This window comes from Lutra lutra, chromosome 3 (genome assembly GCF_902655055.1).
Source record: "Lutra lutra chromosome 3, mLutLut1.2, whole genome shotgun sequence".
In the NCBI taxonomy this organism is placed as follows: Eukaryota; Metazoa; Chordata; class Mammalia; order Carnivora; family Mustelidae; genus Lutra; species Lutra lutra.
In genome coordinates, this window is record NC_062280.1 from 46,914,585 (window position 1) to 46,929,593 (window position 15,009).

The 15,009-nt window shown below is 64.1% G+C and overlaps 1 protein-coding gene across 1 annotated transcript in view; it reads left to right on the top strand.

The window, feature by feature from the left end:
• The first annotated feature begins 5,800 nt into the window (after nucleotides 1–5,800).
• Nucleotides 5,801–15,009, top strand: part of GPC1 (glypican 1) — a 28,600-nt gene continuing 19,391 nt past the window's right edge. The window contains exon 1 of the mRNA XM_047721587.1: nucleotides 5,801–6,180. Coding sequence (XP_047577543.1) covers nucleotides 6,015–6,180 — 166 coding nt within the window. The 5' untranslated portion in view covers nucleotides 5,801–6,014. The remainder of the gene's footprint in view (nucleotides 6,181–15,009) is intronic.

Genomic DNA, 15,009 nt, shown 5'->3' on the forward strand with positions numbered 1-15,009 from the left:
TCCTCCCCGCCCACCCCTGTGGCTCCTGGCCCGTTGTGGGGGACAGAGACGGGACCTTACTGCTATCTGCTCCTCCAGGGCTGGCTGACTCCCACCTCGACTCCCTCACCTCTCTGGCAGCCTCCCTGGGGAAGACCCTGGGACAACAGCCCCATATGCCAGGGCCCCTTCATCAGGAGCAGCAAAGATCAGGAAGGGAGGTCAGTTCCTTGAGCACAGCTCAGTGGCCATGTGGCCTCGTGGAGTCACCAAGTCTCTCGTGTTTTGGCATCTAGGCCCACAAGGTGACCACAGGTCCCACACCTGCAGGATCTCAGAAAGCGCTTGGGGCTGACCGCATGAGGTCATGTCCTTGGACACCGTGGAGAGTGGTGGGACGCTCTGCAGGTGCTGAGGCAGCAGACTTCCCGCCAGACCCAGATGCTGTTGGACATCCCTGAGGCCAATAGCAGGGGGTACACAGATGCCACTGAGACCTGTCACATGCCCAGCACCAGGGAGCATCTGGCCAGACCCAGCTCACCCAGTTTTAAACAATAGTACGGCTCCAGAAGAGCAAGTTAGTAGCTTGTTTTAGATGCTGATTTGTTCCTTTTTAAAAATGACAAGCGGAAACCAGGCCCTCCTTCGACCTCGAGGTGGACTCCTGGCTGCCACAGTATGGGCAGGATGGGGCCCGGTGCCTGGGCCGCCCTGTCTTCAGCCAGCTCATCCAGAGGGAAGTCCTTCACTGGGCTTTGAGAGGGCACCTGGACACCGCGCATGCCCTGGGGGCAGGCCTGCCCACACCCTGGGAAGGGTGATAAAAGGACAGTGGGTGGCCTCACCCAGCAAAGAGTGACCCCCCTCTCCCTCCCCAGGTTTCAGGAGCCACATCTGCGGGACACACAGCCCCTCAGCTCCCAACCTCTGCAGCTGGAGGCCACCTCTCAGGCCTGCCCTGAGATTGAGAGACGGTTCTGGGGGTAATCCACATACGTCTGGAGAATGGTGAAGAATTTGGTTTGATTTAACAGACAGTCGGGCCAGCCATGAGGCCGGGAGCAGGCCAGACCTGATGCAGAGCCATACCAAGCTCCCCGGCTTTGCTCTGCAGGCGGGCTGTGATTGGAACTGGTCTGGCTCGCACACTGAGAAGCCACAGAGCCCGAGACAGCGGAGGTGTGTGGAGGGGAGCACCGGCAGCCCAGCAGGAAAGCACCGGCATCCCAACAGGAAAGCAGCGAGCTTCCGAGGCCCAGGCGCCCAAGGGGGCCAGGCATACATGTCTGTGCGCCAGACAAATGGGTGTTGTGTCCCAACATGTCAGCCTGCGCCTGGGCACCCCGGGACTGGGCTTCCCCTTTCCTCTAGGAGCCAGGGAGGGGAAGGCAGCCCGGGGAAGACCGCAACCCGCCCCAGGCCAGAGCTGAGTGTGTGGGCCTTGTCCTCCAGCTGGGTGTGTGCTCAGACCTGAGAAACTGCCCCCAGCAGCTCCTCCTTGAGGTGCAGCCGGCCCCTACCCCATGTGGATGACCAAGCCTTGCTCCGCCATCGGCTTTCCCTCCCCTGGCGTGGATAAGAGAGGCATGCCCAGACTTCTGGCAGATCAAAGGGCTTGCTGGGCCCAGCAGGCTGCCAGGGAGCCTTGCCTTGAAGTCCACTGCCCCAGCTGGGGTTTGGAGAGAGGCGGGGCTTGGTAAGGGTAGGACCACTTTTGCAGAATAATGGCACCCAGATTTTCTGTGTCCTCCAAACTTCCCCCAGATGCTGCCCCAAAGGGCCGTCTGCCAAACTTGGGGAGCAAGGGTGCTGTGCAGCTAAGACTCAGAGCTGAGCTTCTCTGGAGCGCATACCAGGCCTAGGCTTAGTGGCAGGGGGTGGGGAGGAGGGGGTAGATGGAATGGGGCTTCTAGAGTCCCACTGATTGTCCAGCAGGGCCAGACCAAAGCCACATTTCAGAGACTGCACACTGAAGCCATCCCTGGGGGTGGTCTTGGGCCCAGGTCCTTCCTAATGAGCTGACATGAGAGACTCAAAGCATTTTTCCCAAATGCCACCATCCTGAGACGGGGCAGCGGAGGCCAGAGAGCAGCTAGCCTCCTGTCTCTAGGGTCCTACAGAGCCACTCAGAGGCCGCCAGCCTGAGCTTCTGTCCATCAGGGACTCTGAGTGCCACTGCAGAAAGCCCTGCCCGGCCAAGCCTCACCCAGGCCCAGGGTCACACCCTGTCCATCAGCCACACCCTGTGGTGCCCACTGCTTCCAGCAGGCTGTCCCTCCCCCCAATAGGGTCCCTAGCGTCCTGCAGAGCTACAGGACCCTGTGTCCTCTGCTCTGGCCCAGGGCATCACACCAACTCCCAGGGCCCCCATGGATCGGGGTGCTCCAGCCCAGTCACCCCTGCCCTATGCCCTCTGACCTCACACATCTCATCGCCAGCAGGACTCAGCCCTTGTCAGGGGACACAGCTAGCAATAACATTCTGAGCAGGCATACATGGATAGAAGCAACTATTGACTGTTCGGTCTACTTGGAAACTTGCTTTTGGGTTACCAAAAGTCATCATGAGGCCCAACAGAGAAAAAACCCTGTTGCTCCCCAGTAGCACCGCCAACGGGCTCACACCCCTAGGTCGAAATCAGGGGCCCCACGTGCCCAGGCTCCTCCTGGGCAGAGGCAGGAAGCGGAGGGCAGAGGGACCCTGAGCTGCAACACGTGCCCTCCAGGACTCAGGCCGCTCCTCCAGAAGAGGAAATGTGGGGGAGCCCACAGGCGCCCCACTGAGATGACCCTAAATGGCCCCTTTCTTCCCAGCTCCTCACTTCACAGCAGGGCCAATCCAGCGTCTGTCCCATGCCGCTGGCTCAAGGACCCAGGCAATTTTCGTTTTTATGAGTGGGCAAACAAATGGCCCACTCGAACCTTCCACCTTGCTGCCGTACGTGTGCACCCACAAGCGGACAGGCTGACACCCCAAGCAGGAAGGGGTGGCCCCATCCCCGCAGCTGGGCCAAGGGGCACACACAGCGAGGGCTCTGTCAGCCCTGCACCCTCACCCCCAGGGATCCCCTGGCGAACCCCCCAATCCCCACTGCAGCTCCTGCCCAGCCAACGGAGGCCGTGGTGACGGCATGGGGGTGCTGGAGAACAGGGTGACATGGACCTGGCAGGCTCAGGTGGTCCCTCCCCAGTGTGACCCCAGCTGCTTCTGCCAAGCTGTGCCCAGGCCTGGCTGACGGGCGTCCTTTATCTGGCAGGAAGGGTGGCCCACTGAGGCAGCCTGGGTCTCGGGAACAGGAGCTCTTGGCCAGCACATGAGGCAGCTGCTCCGAGCAGATGACCCAGGATGGAGTTCAGGTCTGTAAAACCCAAGTATGCCCCTTGGTGGGGGGAGGGGGGCAAGGAAGGCTCTGTGGGTCAGACAACTGGACAGAAAGATGGCAAGGGATTCCGGGGTGCAGCCAGGACCTCCCCCCCAATATGCCCCCGCAGCCCCCGTCCCCACATAGGCAGCCTTCGGGAGAGCCACCTCCAGCAGTGACCACCTAGCGGCCACATGTCTACAACAAACTTGCTGGCTGCCCCCTGTGCTCAGCCTCCCTGTTCCTTGTCATCAGTGCTCTCCAGCAAGTGCGGCCCCCTCAGAGCCAGGAGGACCACCCCGCCTACGGCCCTCCTGGCCACGTGCCAACCCCACAGAGAGGCCCCGTCACAGCTCCTCTCCTTGCCCCCAGGGCTAACTGCAGCGATTCAGGGAGCCGGAAGCCCTTCTCGAGGGGATGGAGCCATGCCACACCTTGGAGGTGCCCCAGCTGGGCCATCCTGGAAACCTGCCATAGAAGCATGGCCCGTGGACCTTCTGGCCACACTGCTGTCTGAAGACCCAGCAATACTCTGGACACTGACCCCACCCTGAGGAATTTCCCAGTCTGGCTAGATTAAGAGGTGGTAACAGTGATCACCAAAACAAGACAGGAAGACCCTCAAGCAGGTTGAAGCCTCAGTCCTGGCTCCCGCCAGACCTGGAAGCACATGGCTATAGACGGGGCCTGAGCCAGTGCTCCTAACCCTCCCAGGGGTGGCCTCCGCCAGGCAGGCATGTGGTGTGGCAGGGAGAGGTGTCCAGGTGGCTGTGCCAGGCGTGGGCAAGGAGTAAGCCTGTGTGTATGTGCGCGCTGTGGGGGGGTGGGGGCTCTATGAGTCACCAACACGATGAGGCAGCAGGTGCGTGGGGAGGGCAGGAGGTCTGTATACTTGGGTTGGGTCCTCATAGCCTCCCTCCATACAATGACTCAGTGTCTCTGGGTGAAGGGAGCAGGCTTTTCTGGGAGGTGGGGCAGGAGACCCCAGGCCCCTTCTGGGCAGCTGAGTCAGTCCCTCAGGGAGGCAGGGGAGGGATGGCGGTCCCCCCACCCTGCTCACAGCCCACCCAGCTGATGGCCTGCAGACCAGGCAGGGAGGTGTGGGTGGCACCCCAGGGGCCTGCTCCCAGCAGGGAGGTCCAAGTCCAGGCACTCAGGGCCACGCTGCGGGTCATCTCAGGGTCCTCCTCAGGGGTACCACCAGGGGTGCCGGATTATTTGCTTTCCTCCCGTTTCTGCCAGTTAGGCATCCAGGTTCATGGCCTGGTGGTCTCTGAGGCCTTTGCCCACATGGCAGTGGAGAGAGCAGGAGGCCAGGGGAGAGGCCCAGCAGCCCGGGAAGAAAGAAACGGAGAAGCCCTCCAGACACCAGCGCCCTGGTCTTCTTACCTGCCTCTTCACAGATTCCCCCCACCCCACCCCCGTAGGCCCGGTTCCCTCTGCAGCTAGGGGCGCTGCCCACTCATTGCACCAGCCTGCACCGGGCCTGTCAACCCCACCAGCCTCACCAGGAGCTCCCCGTCAAGCCCTCTGACCTGCACGCTCGCCTCACCTCCCAGACTACCTGACCTGTTGTTGGCCCGAGAGGCTACCTGCCACCGCCCAGCGCCCCAAGTCAATACGGACGTTCTGCCTCGGTCACATTTGTTTCTCCGGGACCCACGCGGAGGGACCAAAAGCCCGCTGACGGTCTCCAATAACTAAGTCGTCGGCCGCCTGTCTGCAGGGCTGGGAAGGGTGGGGTCTGGTCTCCCAGCTAGTTTCCAGCGCACAGCCCCCCATCCGCCCCCACAAAAACCTCAGGTGCGAGCTGGAGCCGTGGGGGGGGGGCGCCGACTGCAGTGGACATAGGGGGCGAGGGGCTGGTAAAGGGGTGCAGGCGAGGAGGGGGCGGGGCGCAGAGGAGAAGGAGGCGCTGCGGGAGGGGAGGAGCGGGGCGCGCAGCCAGGGTGCACGGAGGCAGGGCGGGAGCGAGGGAGGCGGAGACCGGAGGGAGGCCCAGTTCGGCCCGGGGCGGGGAAGCCTCTGATAGGCGCGCGGGCGGCGTGACGTCATGTCCGGCGGGGGAAGCCCTGCCTCAGCGCCCCCGCCCCCGCCCCCACAGTGGGGTGCCGCCACCCGGGGCACTGGACTGGGGGGACCCGCCCCCGGGGACCCCGCCGCGGCCCGCGCTCTCCCCGGCGGCCCCGCCTCCCTCCGGCCGTAGGCAGCTTCCCGCTAGCCGGCGGGGCCCAGGACCCGCGGAGCTGGAAGAGCGCCTGGCGCGCCCCTCCTCGCGCCCCTCCTCGCGCCCCGCGCCGCGCCCGGCAGCGCAGCTCCCCGCCCCGCGCGCCCCGCCCCTACCCGCCCCGCCCCTGCTCGCCCCGCCCCGCCCCGCCCCCTCCCCGGCTGCCGAGGGGCCGGGCCGCCCGCAGGGGAGGCGCCGAGCCCGGACTGCGCGCTCGCCCGCCGCTCTCTGTGCCGCCAGACCAAGCGGCCGGACCTCGCGCCCCGCGCGCCCCGCGCCGCCGGCTTTTGTTGTCGCCGCTTTCTCGGCCGCCGCCGCCTGCGGACCGCGAGCCGCACGCTCCGGGACCTTGGCTCTGCCCTTCGCGGGCGGGGGCTGCGCGGCCCCGGGCGGGATCCGAGAGAGGCGCGGGCGGGCGTGCGGCCGGGGCGCCCCGGCCCCGCCATGGAGCTGCGGGCCCGAGGTTGGTGGCTGCTTTGCGCGGCCGCCGTGCTGGCCGCCTGCGCCCGCGGGGACCCTGCCAGCAAGAGCCGGAGCTGCAGCGAAGTCCGCCAGATCTACGGCGCCAAGGGCTTCAGCCTAAGCGACGTGCCCCAGGCGGAGATCTCCGGTAAGTGAGGGCGCGGCCCGGGGGCCCCGGACCCCGGCGTGTCTGGGGATTCTCCTGCGCTCTCCTGCTCTCCCCTGGTCTGCCCTGCGCCCAGATCGCGCCGCCTGTACCCCGCTCGTCTGCACCCCTCGGGGCCTCGCCTCCAAGTGCCGCCCGGGTCTCCTGCGCTCCGTTCCGCCGCCCTCCAGCCCCCAGCACGCACACCGGCCCCTTCCCCCGCGGAGCTGTCCTCGTGGGGCTGTGGGCCGGGCCGTCCCCGGCGGGGAGCGTCCTCCAGGGCCACAGCTAGAGCTGGGCGTCTTCGGCCATTGGCTCGGCACTGCGCGGTGGCGGGGCGGGAGTCGGAGCCCCCGGGCGCGCTGGGCTGGCTGCGGGGCTGGCTGTCGGGCGCAGCTGACGGCGGTCTCGGGCTGGGGACTCCCAGTTGGCTGTTAGGGCCTCTCCGGGAGCCGCCTCCGGTCGGGCCTGAGGATTCCTGTGGGATCCCCAGCAGCGGCAGCCTAGCTGGGTTCAATTAGAGGTCCCCCATTCCTGGCGGGAGTGGGGCCCCTGCGAGGTGGAGTGCTAGCCCGGTGCCTGGGGTGGGGGTGAGGCACGACCTCTGCCACCTGGAGCGGGAATGCCTGTAAACCCGGATTCCTGCCTTGGGAACTTGTGCTCGCTGGCCCGCTGGCGGGGCACTCCAGGCTGCCTCTGGCTGGGAGTCGAGCTGCAGGTGGTCGGCGCCTTGGATCCCGCCCAGGGGCCTTGTCTTTTCTTTGTAAGAGCATCGACCCTCCCAGGCATCCTCAGGCTTGCAGCTGCCCTCAGTCCTGCTCACCCTCTCCCTGTGAGCTTCTGAGGAGCTTTGGAGCCAGGGTATGTGAGGGTGGGGGGTGGAGTACAGTGTCCAAAGGACCACCCCGACCCCTGGGCTCCTCAAACTGCAAACGTGTGGGGAAGCGCACTGGGTCCTGTGTGGTGTGCCTGGGACCAGGGAGCAGCAGCAGAGCAGACCAGCGTTCCTCCAGGGAGGGATTTCTCCCAAACTAGGGGCAGGCATGTGCAAGTAAGAGCTCTGCTCAAATGGTGACCCCGGGGGGACGAGGAATGACCACTGCAGAAATTCTGAATGACAGAGATATGGAACATTGTGAGGCCCATGGCCCTGCCTCTCTGGGGAGTGGGAGAAAGGCAGCCGGGCTCTGGCCTCCTGACCCCCAGAAGGTCGGACACAGAGAGAGCTGCCTTGAGAGGTCCTTTGACATATCTGCCCATCCTCCAATGTTCTGGAGAGCCCCCCCTCACAGGGACCCCAAAGCAGGCCTCCCTCTGCTGAAAGTTCCTATCACTAGCAGGACTGCCTCTCTGGTGGGACAAGTGGACATGCCTGGGTGCCTGGGGCCAGCTCGGGGCCCTCTGCCCACCACTGCCCCTCCTCCCACACAAACAGGAACTTTTGCCTGGGTGTCCCTGGCCTTCCCGCTGGATCCTGCCCCATGCCTGGGTCTCAAGGTCCACTGAGCCACTGCTCCCACCAAGCCCCAGATCTTGGATGGAAGCCTTCCCCTGTGCCTCTCTTTCTTGTATCCACTGCCATTGGCCATTGTGTCCTTAGGGACCATCCTAAACTTAATCGAATCCACAGGCCTCTGTCCTGGTTAGGCCGAGAGACAGAGTGGCAGAGTCTGGGCAGCCGCCAACGGCTGGGAGACAGTGGGGCAAACGGGATGCAGAGGTGGGGCTGGGCTGGGGCTGGGAGCTGGGTTTTGTTCCCCTTCAGTTGGACGCAGTGGAGTAGGGACCCAGGGCGATCAAAGTGCATCTCAGTCTGTGAGTATGATGGGTGCACATGGGGTGCTGTCTGTCTCTCTGTCCAGCTGGAGGAGGATGGCTACTCAGCAGCTGTCTTAGCATCGTGCAGGTCAGGGCTCGAGTGCCGCCCTCCCCTGGGCCTGGAACGCTGGGGACTGTGCTCCGGGCAGGGTCACCACCCTCCCTACCAGGGCCCCTTCCTCCCGGCGCCCCAAGCCTTCTCCATCCTAGGGCCAAGGTCTTCAGAGGAGCTCCTCTCCCTGACCCCCTGCAGCTAAAGCTCCCATGAACACTGCAACTCCAGAGGGCCCTACAGGGCCAGGCACTGAGATGAGTGCCAGCGCCACGTGGAGCAAAGGATACAGGGTGACCTCCCGGGGCAGCAGCAAGCCCTGTGTCCCCTCCTGTTGTGACTGGGCCTGGCCTCTGTGGGCCAGGCGCCCTCTGGTGGCCCGAGCCACACGGCCTCTCTGGGAGCCCTGGCTTCAGTCTCCTCTCCCAGGCGCCCGGCCACCAGCTCCCTGCCCTGGGGTCGCCACCTGGTGAAAACCCACCCTGATTCAGCTGGCCCAGGTGGTGGGGGAGAGGGTGGGGAGGCAGGGAGGCAAGAGAGAGCCCTGACTCTGCGGGCTGTGTTTCCAGCCTCCGTTGGGGGACCAGAAATGTCAGTGAGCTTGTGAGAGTGGGGAATGTCGGGGCTCCCGGGGCTCCCAGGGCTCCTGTTTGGGACTTCCTGTGATGTTTTTGGGTGGCTGGGCCTGGCATTCGGTGATGACAGCTGTCGTCGTTTTACAGGGGAAGAAGCGGTCCTGGGGGTTTTGCAGCCCAGTAAGGCCACAGGGGAACACTCCCTCTGGCCAGTGTGCTTCAGAGCCAGTGAGGGCCACCAGTCCAAGCCTGCCCAGGGCCCCTCTGCCGGGCGTGGGGCAAACGCCGAGCCCCATGCTGGCTCACACAGGCACATAGGCCCACCGGTGCTGACCAGCTTGCTCCTGGTTCCCAGCTTGCTCCTGGCTCCTGGACATCTCTCAGCACCACTCTGCCTCCCGACACTTGAGTGATGACCTTTGCATGGCTCTGACCCTTCCTGGGCTGCTGGGGACAGGGACCACCTCTGTCTGTACACTTCTCTGCCATAGCCACAAAAGCTGGCCCAGTTCCCGACACTGGGGAGGTTCTCAGTCTGGGGACCCACCTGTGTCCTGCTCTCTGCTGAGCCATGCAAGGTGGGCGGGGGCTGACCAAGGGCCTGGGCAAAGTGGGAGGAGTCTAGGGATACAGCACTGGGGGTTGGAGGCCGGAGGGGCCTGTCCATGCAATGAGAACCAGTTAGCTGCCCCTCTGCCCCCTTGCCAGCAGGGCTCCTGTGGACTGCGGAAGCCACAGCAGGGACCACACTTGGGCCCACCGACAGAAACTATGGCTTCTGTGCACCAGCTTTGACTGCGGGGGTGGCAAGGGATTCTAGGGGAGAGCCCTCAGAAGCCCCAGCCCTGCCCCCCACACCCCAGGGAGGGCCATCCTGGCTGGGCCCAAGAGAACCCACCCAGCATCTGTCCCTGAGCTGGGGGCTGGGGGCTCTCCCAAGCCACCTGGCTCATGGCCTGCGTCTCCAGGCCGTCCTTGGCCCCCAGTTGTGCCGCCACTCTGGCCCTCCACTGTTCAAGGACCTGTGGTTTCATCATCCCCAGCTTTGAGACAGGGGGGAGGCACGTGGTGGGGAGGCCCAAGGGAGCCAGGATGTGCAAGGGCCACCCGCATGATGCAACGGTCTGAGCACCTTGCCGGACATGCTGCTGTGCTCCTGCGAGAGGAAGGACATCCTCCCCGGGCCTGGGTTCAGAAGGCAGTCCTGTTGCGCCAGCTTCCTGACCCACTTGGCTTCTCTGCCTCTGCATCTTCACGTATGACAGAGTAACAGTCACAAGCCCCCTAAAGGTCCCCAGGAGGGACACTGGCCCCATGCACTGCCTCCTGGCTCTGGTGCATGTTCTGCCCCTCACCCCTGCCCCGAAGTCTCTGCCGGCCCGGGCAGACCCCCTCAGTCAGCGGTGTCCAGCGCTTGAGAGCCCTTTTTAGGACCAAGACTCAGTGCACGTCTCTTCCCACTTCTGTCTCCCTGACGCATCAGATGAGGACAGGTGTTCTTAGACCTGACTTACAGATGAGTAAACCAAGGCCCAGGGAAGCCACGTAACTTTGCTAAGAGCACGTAGACCACATGAGACAGGCCACTAGGGATGGCAACCCAGTCTGTTGACCCCAAAGCCTGTGGCATTCACTGCTGCCCAGTCCTGGGCTCCTGAGTTTTCTGGAGGTCTCAAGCCCTTCCAGTCCAGAGGCCAGGAATAGAAATCCCAGGCCAGGCCACAGCCGACTATCAGCTGCCTTTTCCCGATGCCTCTCTGGGGCCTGGCTCCGTTTCTGAGGCCAGCTAGGAACCTTTGTGAGCCGAACTCCCCCTGAGCCTTTGGTCTGGCCTCCCTGTCTCCATCAGGACAGGGCTGTGGGTGAATCGGCCTTCTATGTAGCTGGGCTTTGTCCTCCGCCTGGTCCTCCATGCCTGTCTGCTGAAGGCCAGCTCTTCAGTGGGCCTCGTGGTGTGTTGCTCCTGCCCTGCTAACAAGGGCTGTTCCTAGGCACCGTTCCTAGGCACCAGGGTGTGAATCAGGTGACCCCTGGGCGGACACAGGGTGGCCCGGCTGTGTCTTACTGGCCAGTGCAAGGAGCAGCCAGTATGTCCCCTGCACCACACTGGGCCAGGTCCCCCAGGAGTCACAGACAAATGCCTGGGCAAGTGAGCCTAGGAGACAGGAGACGTTGGTCTGGTTCCTTGCAGGCAGTAATGAAGGAACAGTGTAAGCCTGAGCTGGAAGGCCTTTGGGGCCACAGAGGCCTACTGGGAGAGGGATTGGGGACACACTGGCCTGGCAGCAGGCTGGGCCCTCAGAGCCAGGAGGAGAGCCCAGTTGGCTGATGTGGGCGTGTCCAGGCCCAAGCTGGGATATCCACACCCACAGGCACAGGTGTCTGTCTAGCCGGCCCTGGACAGGAGACAGGCCGGGAGAGGGGCTCACCCCGGGCCACCAGGAATCAGGTCGGGCATGGGACCAGCATCCACCACTCCCAGGCCTGGACATGCCCGGGCAGAGAGAGGCTGGGCACCTCTCTCGTAACCCAGAGTCTTCTTCCCAAGACCTGCTTTGGTGCAGTGTGGTTTCACACCAAGACACGGGTTTCCAACCTGTGTCAGGGCCTGGAGGAACTGGACCCTGCCGCCTAGTTCAGCCCTTGCCGGTCACTGTCTCCTTGCTGGCGCCATCCCTGATCATGTGCAGCTGTCCGCACAGCCCTGTGGGGTCAGCTCACTGCCCACATCTAGGAGAAGAAACGGGCCCAGCAGCAGGAGGGCTCCAGCCCGAGGCCACCCACCCTGGAGCCTGCCTCCTCACTGTCACAGTGGCTGGCCGCCTTTCTTGCTACTGTTTGTCTAAGACAGGCCTGGGCAAGTGCCCTGAGCTGCCGGAAGTCTCCTGTGGGGGGTGGGGCGCACAGATTGGGGGATGTTTCCTCCCACCCCAGGCCTTATCCCGCCTTCCCAGGTGGGAGCACACAGTAGCCAGGTGTGAGGTGAGGGCAGGCCTGGCCTCCCAGCTGTGTCCTCTGCACTGTGGGGCAGGGTCCAGGCCACCAGCCTCCTCCACCGTCTTCAGACAGGCGGTGGATGCCAGGGAAGCTCTAGGTGGGAGGGTGCACACGTGCTCTCCCAGCAAGAATCCTAGAATCCTAGGTAGGTCTAGGAGCCCCTGAGGCGGCCAGGTCAGCCTCATCCCATCCCCTTATCTGCCCGCGGCCTTGGGGTCACCTCTCAAGAGCTCCTGGCTGGCTCACCTTTCTGGCACACACCCTCCCACCAAGTGGGTCCTCCCGGTGCACACCCATGGCACATGGCCGGGTCCATCCTCTCCAGGGGTTTTGGCCCTGCCACTCCACTTCCCTGGGCATCCCCCAGCCGCCCACATTCTGGGGCTCTCCCTGCGGTGCTCCCCAAGTCTGGGCAGGCCTCAGCAGGAAATGATTCCAGGCACCTCCCGTGTGGCAGGCCTGGGTTGGGTGCCGGGGGTCTGGGAGCGCACAGGCTTCCCAGGGCCATGCGAAGACACACTGGCGGCTTACACTGCGGAGGTTCTCTTCTGGCAGCTCGGAGGCTGGAAGCGCAGGATCCAGGTGCAGCAGGGCTGGCTCCTCCCACTGCCAAGAGGCAGAGTCTGCTCCAAGCTCTCCGGGCTTCTCTGGGGGTGGGCGGGCCATCCTTGGCGTTGGTTTCTCCGCCTGTAGGTATCTGGCTTCCTCTTTGCAGGCCTTCTTGTGCGGCCTCCAGACTTCACCCTACAGAAGTGAAGACAGCAGTCCTGTCAGATTAGGGGCCCACCGACTCCTGCGGGATCTTGTCGTAAGCAGTGATCTCTGCAAAGACTGCGTACTCAGATATGGGCACCATCCCATATCCTGCGGGTTAGGACTGTGGCACGAGTCAGGGGCCACGGTGTGGCCCGTGGCTGCTGGTGGCCCCGCACATCTGCTCCATGCTCTTAGGTGATCCTGGGCCCTGAGTGTGTTGTGACCATGGCCCCTCAGGAAAGGGCCATGCCTCCCAGGTCCCCATGTCTGCCACAGGCTCAGGGGCCCTGGTGACCCAGCAATGCGTCAGGCCAACTCCTGGCCTGCTCTGCACCCCCGCCCGCCCGCAACCTTCTTAGGACACATCCCTGGTGTGGGGGTGCTTAGAGACCACAGGTCTGGGCCCTGACTGCCACCAGGTCTGTGGCTCGTCTCCTGCCCCTGTAACCCTCAACTTCTCTATCCCAGTCAGGGCAGGAGGGCCAGGGAGCCTCGCATTCTGACACTCAGTGCCTGAATGAGCCCCCAGCATGTGGCCTTTGTGTCATGGCCCAGAACCAGGGCTGGCAACAAAGGGGGCCAGCCTTTCCACCCTTGTGGGGTTGGGGGCACCTGGCTGATGTGGTTGTTACCCAGTGACACCAGTGTTCCTCGGGCAGGCTCGGGGTCCCCACCTGCAAGCTGGAGGGCCCCCAAGCAGGGGACAGAGCATTCAGAGCAGGCGAGCCCCCAGGTGGAATGCCAGGGAGGAGGGAGTGGGGCTGAGGGGCCAGGAGGCCAAGCAGGGCTTGGAGCCGCAGGGAGATGGAGGGCAGCCGGTCGCACACAGCCACCTCCTGGTACGGCAGCCCAGGCGCGCTGCTCATTTGCGCTAAGTGCTCCCTGGGTTCTGGAGGCTTGGCTGGGTGACAGGGCAGCCCCGAGGGGCTCCATCAATCCTGCTCCCTTGCTGTCTGCCCTGACCTCAGCCCCCCAGAGGCCCAGGGCCCTGCCTGCCATCCCCACTGTGTCTCATAGGGAAGACCAGGCTGTCTGCGACCCACCAGGTGGGGGCTGAGGGTGGGAAGACAGAAAACCAGACACAGCACTGGGCATTGGTGCTAGGGGAGGGTCAGCTAACAGCCCCGAGGAGAGCTTCCCTCAGCACAGGGCGGGGGGGGGGGGGGGTGTGGGGGGGTGGCGCTTGCCTGGGACCCTCAGCAGGGGGAGGGGTGCTGTGCTGTGAGCTCCCCCCGGGGCCCTGCAGGGGACACAAGGACCAGAATAGAGGAAGTGGGCTGGAGCTGGCAGGTAAAGGGGGCCCTACAGGAGCCTCAGCTCTGTGCCTCTCCATCCCACCTACTGAGGAGCCAAGACCCTGCTTCCTTCGACCTCACCCTGGCCTCCTCTAGTCTGTTGCTCAGTGGTCCCTCCCACAGTGTCTGCAGGGTAGGCTGAGGACCATCTGGTCCAGTCATTTAGTTTGTGGATAAGGAAACTGGGTCCCAGAAAGGAGTCCCCAGAGCTCAGAGTCTTGTCCCTCGAGTGGCATCTGGTGTGGGTACTGAGTGATGGGTGGGTACCTGAGAGGGATCCCCTGGAGAAGAGTGGGGCAGTGGGGGAAGCAGTGGAGGAGGCCATGCCCACCCGCCTCAGTGGGGCATTAGGGGACACTGTGTGGCCCTGTCCCATGGGTGCTGGGTAGGTGGTCCCGAGTGCAAGGATGAGGTCAGCCAGAGTACAGAGAGCTGGGGGTTTAGGCCCCAGAGCACCCGCAGGTGCAAGGAGAGACGGGCCCTGGTTTTCATGGTCGGGGGAGGGAGGCCTGGGGAAGGCCCAGTAGAGAAAGGGGCCAGGAAACCTACAGGCCCACATGAGGCCCAGTCAATGCCCTTGCGACCACTGGGATTACAGGAGGGCCTCCTGAGGTCAGAGCTGGTCGTGCTGATGAGCACCAAGTGCCTGAGCCCCCCTGCCCTACCCCGCTGTGAGGGACGAGGGAGGCTGGCCAGGTGGGGTGGGGGGACAAGGACCCCCACCCTGCCGTCCCTTCATCCATGTGTGCTCACCCTCTGCTGGTCTCTGGAACACATGATGAAAAGCCATGGGCTCTGCCTCCCAGAAGATCAAAAGCTAGTGAGAAACTCGGTTGGGGCCTTCAGACCATCCCAAACTCAGCAGTCCAGAGCCTGCAGACCCTGGCCAGATCTGAGCCTCATCTGTACCCCGGCTGGTCAGTCCCCAGTGCTGCCAATACCTGGAGGGACAGGCCAGCACAACTCCCTCCCTGCTGGACAGCTGGGCCCTGACTAGGGTGCCTCCCCGGGCTCCCTCCCCATCAGCAGAGAATCTGGGGTTCAGTGGCCAGTGCCTACCTTCAGGCCAACCCTGAGGACCCACTTCCCAACCTGCAAGTAGCCATCCAGGCCCATCCCTGTGTCTGAGCGTGTCCTTGGTGCCATATGGAGCCATTTGGGCCACCATGGGGAGCTGTGTGTGACATCTGAGTGTGTCCTCAAGCATCGGGGCCCTGAGTGCCCATCCTTGGCTCTGGGGGCCAAGGGAATCCATCCCGCCCACCTGTGGGCCCCTCCGGGCCCTGGGGAGAGATGATGCCACCCACTGCCAGGCTTGGCTCAGATGATCACTCGCACC